The 2,528-nt window shown below is 38.3% G+C and overlaps 1 protein-coding gene across 1 annotated transcript in view; it reads right to left on the bottom strand.

The window, feature by feature from the left end:
* Window positions 1-185: 185 nt before the first annotated feature.
* Window positions 186-2,528, bottom strand: part of LOC101851670 (GTP-binding protein Rab-3D) — a gene marked incomplete at its 3' end in the record, with an annotated part of 8,377 nt that continues 6,034 nt past the window's right edge. The window contains 1 exon segment of the mRNA XM_005107315.2: window positions 186-369. Coding sequence (XP_005107372.2) covers window positions 186-369 — 184 coding nt within the window.

Genomic DNA, 2,528 nt, shown 5'->3' with positions numbered 1-2,528 from the left:
TCTGTCTGTCTGTCTGTCTGTCTGTCTGTCTGTCTGTCTGTCTGTCTGTCTGTCTTTTTCCCAGCACTAAATGACCATTATTGTGTCGATGCGCCTTTCTTTACGCATACTCAAACAAAAGAGAGGTACACACGAGTATTAATTTGAAACATAATAATGTGTACAAGCACCCTTGTGGAACCCACCAGCCGTGTCCCGAATGTCTAGCTCCACCTCGTGGTCGCCGTGCCGGACTACCTTGTTCACCTGGGACAGGTGTCCATTGACCCCTCTCTGCGCGTGAGTGCCCGGAGTTCCTCCTCCCTTGACCAGGGCGTCAAGGAAACTGGACTTGCCCACCGCGGGGTCACCCAGTGTTATCAGACGGACCTGCAACATGCCATGGCCATATTATTATTATTATTTTTATTATCATTTTAATTGTTATTATTATTTTTATTATTATTACTTATTACAGTGTATTATTATTATAATCATTATCATCATTAAATTGTTATTATATCGTTCTCATTCTCATTCTCATTTAGACCATCATCATTATTATTATAGTACTGTTAATGATTTGTTCCTTTTTTTCTTTCAAACATTTATCAACATTATACACTGTATCTCCTTTTTATTGTTTGTTACACCCTGTTATAAAATATCGCCTCTAATCTTCAGCTCTTATGTGACTCAATTGTGTTGCAAGTGTCTTAAAACTCTTACTATAGCCAGGCTGAACGTATTACTCTCAGACAATAAAAAAATTGGCCTTGTGACTAGTCCGACTATCTTATAAATAAATCGCAATTGAAAATCCAATCCCAAGTACATGCACTTTTACTTCTACGAGTATTTGCTGTTCGGACCTCTAGTGTAAAGATGTCATCTAATCGCATTTTCTATTGAAAATATTTTGACCTCTTCCGTCTTTGGCCTTCAATTAGCATTGGGTCAGATATGTCCTAGAATCTCAAGGTCACACCTCTGATTGTTAAGTCATCCTGACGTCAATGTTATTATTTAGTTATTAATAGTATAACTTATACCCCACCGAACCGGGTGGTTGGAGGGCGCAACTGCTTACTGGTAGGTCCTACCTCTATTCTGTACCTCTGTTGTTTGTGTCTATGTGCCTTACTTTTCCCCTGCATTAAATGATCGATTGTGTCGACGTGCTTCTGTATACTCAATAAACAAACAAACAAACAAACAAACGACACAAATCCCGGCGCATCTCTGACAATGTTTATTAAGTGTGTCACAAAACAGTGTCCAAAAAAAAAAAATGCCCTTTGCTCTATGCGTATAAAAAGGCAAAACACTCTCGTCGCATATTCTCTGAATACAGAATATATTAATTATTATTAATGCATAGAGTTGAGAAATATATGTGCTTGGTACCGGGGTATGTGAAAATATACTACTACAACAAATCAACAAATTATAAAACAACAAGAAGACAACAACAACAACAGCAATAACAGCAATAACTACTACTACTACCACTACTACTACTACCACTACTACTACTATTACCACTACTACTACCAATACTACTACTACCACTATTACTACTACTACTACTACTACTACTACTACTACTACTACTACTACCACTACTACTACTACTACTACTACTACTACTACTACTACTACTACTACTACTACTATTACTACTACTACTACTACTACTCCTCTACTACTACTACTCTACTACTACTACTCTACTACTACTACTACTACTACTACTACTACTACTACTACTACTACTACTACTACTACTACTACTACTACTACTACTACTACTACTACTACTACTACTACTACTACTACTACTACTCTACTACTACTACTACTACTACTGCGACTCGTCGTACGGTGATCTCGACGACGATGATGATGATGATAGGGGAGGATGAGATGGAGAAAGAGGGTGAGAAGGAGATGGAAGAAGAAAGAAGAAGAAGTAGAAGAAGAAGAAGAAAATATAAGTAGCGTATAGGTCAAGAAAGGCATCCTGACATGCAGTCTGGAGTAACTATCTCTACTATCTCAGCTATCAGAAACTGTCACTTGGGAATTTTGTGACGTGAACAAATATGTCTCAGTACAGCATGTATTGTTGGACACTTGAGTGGTACTGAGATCAATAGGCCACCTCCTATCGCAATATGACCTTGTGTGTGATATTTTCTCTGTCCTTTATTAATACTTCAGCGATACATGTCCAACTGCTGCTTGTCCTGTAAGAGCCCTTATTTCCGAGGCTTTAAAGTGTTAAAGTCCCTTTACTGACCTTTGAGTAGACAAGTATTATTTTTAGCTCTTCTGTTATCAGTGTTAGCGATTTGGTTGAGTCATTGCTGGGAATAAAGAATCAGCGGACGTCTAGATTTGGGAGAGTGGATGTATGGTGGATGCTCATTAGTACTCTACTGTTCGGCATCTATATTAAATGTACGATGTTGTATGTTCCATAAAAGCCTTGCAAAACAAACACACTTTGAATTTCTTGTGCTGCTTATCACTGAGAAGTGGGGGGG

The sequence above is a fragment of the Aplysia californica genome, unplaced genomic scaffold (assembly GCF_000002075.1).
Source record: "Aplysia californica isolate F4 #8 unplaced genomic scaffold, AplCal3.0 scaffold00592, whole genome shotgun sequence".
NCBI lineage: Eukaryota > Metazoa > Mollusca > Gastropoda > Aplysiida > Aplysiidae > Aplysia > Aplysia californica.
The sequence above is the reverse complement of the archived record's forward strand: the minus strand, read 5'-3'. Positions and strand labels throughout refer to the sequence as shown.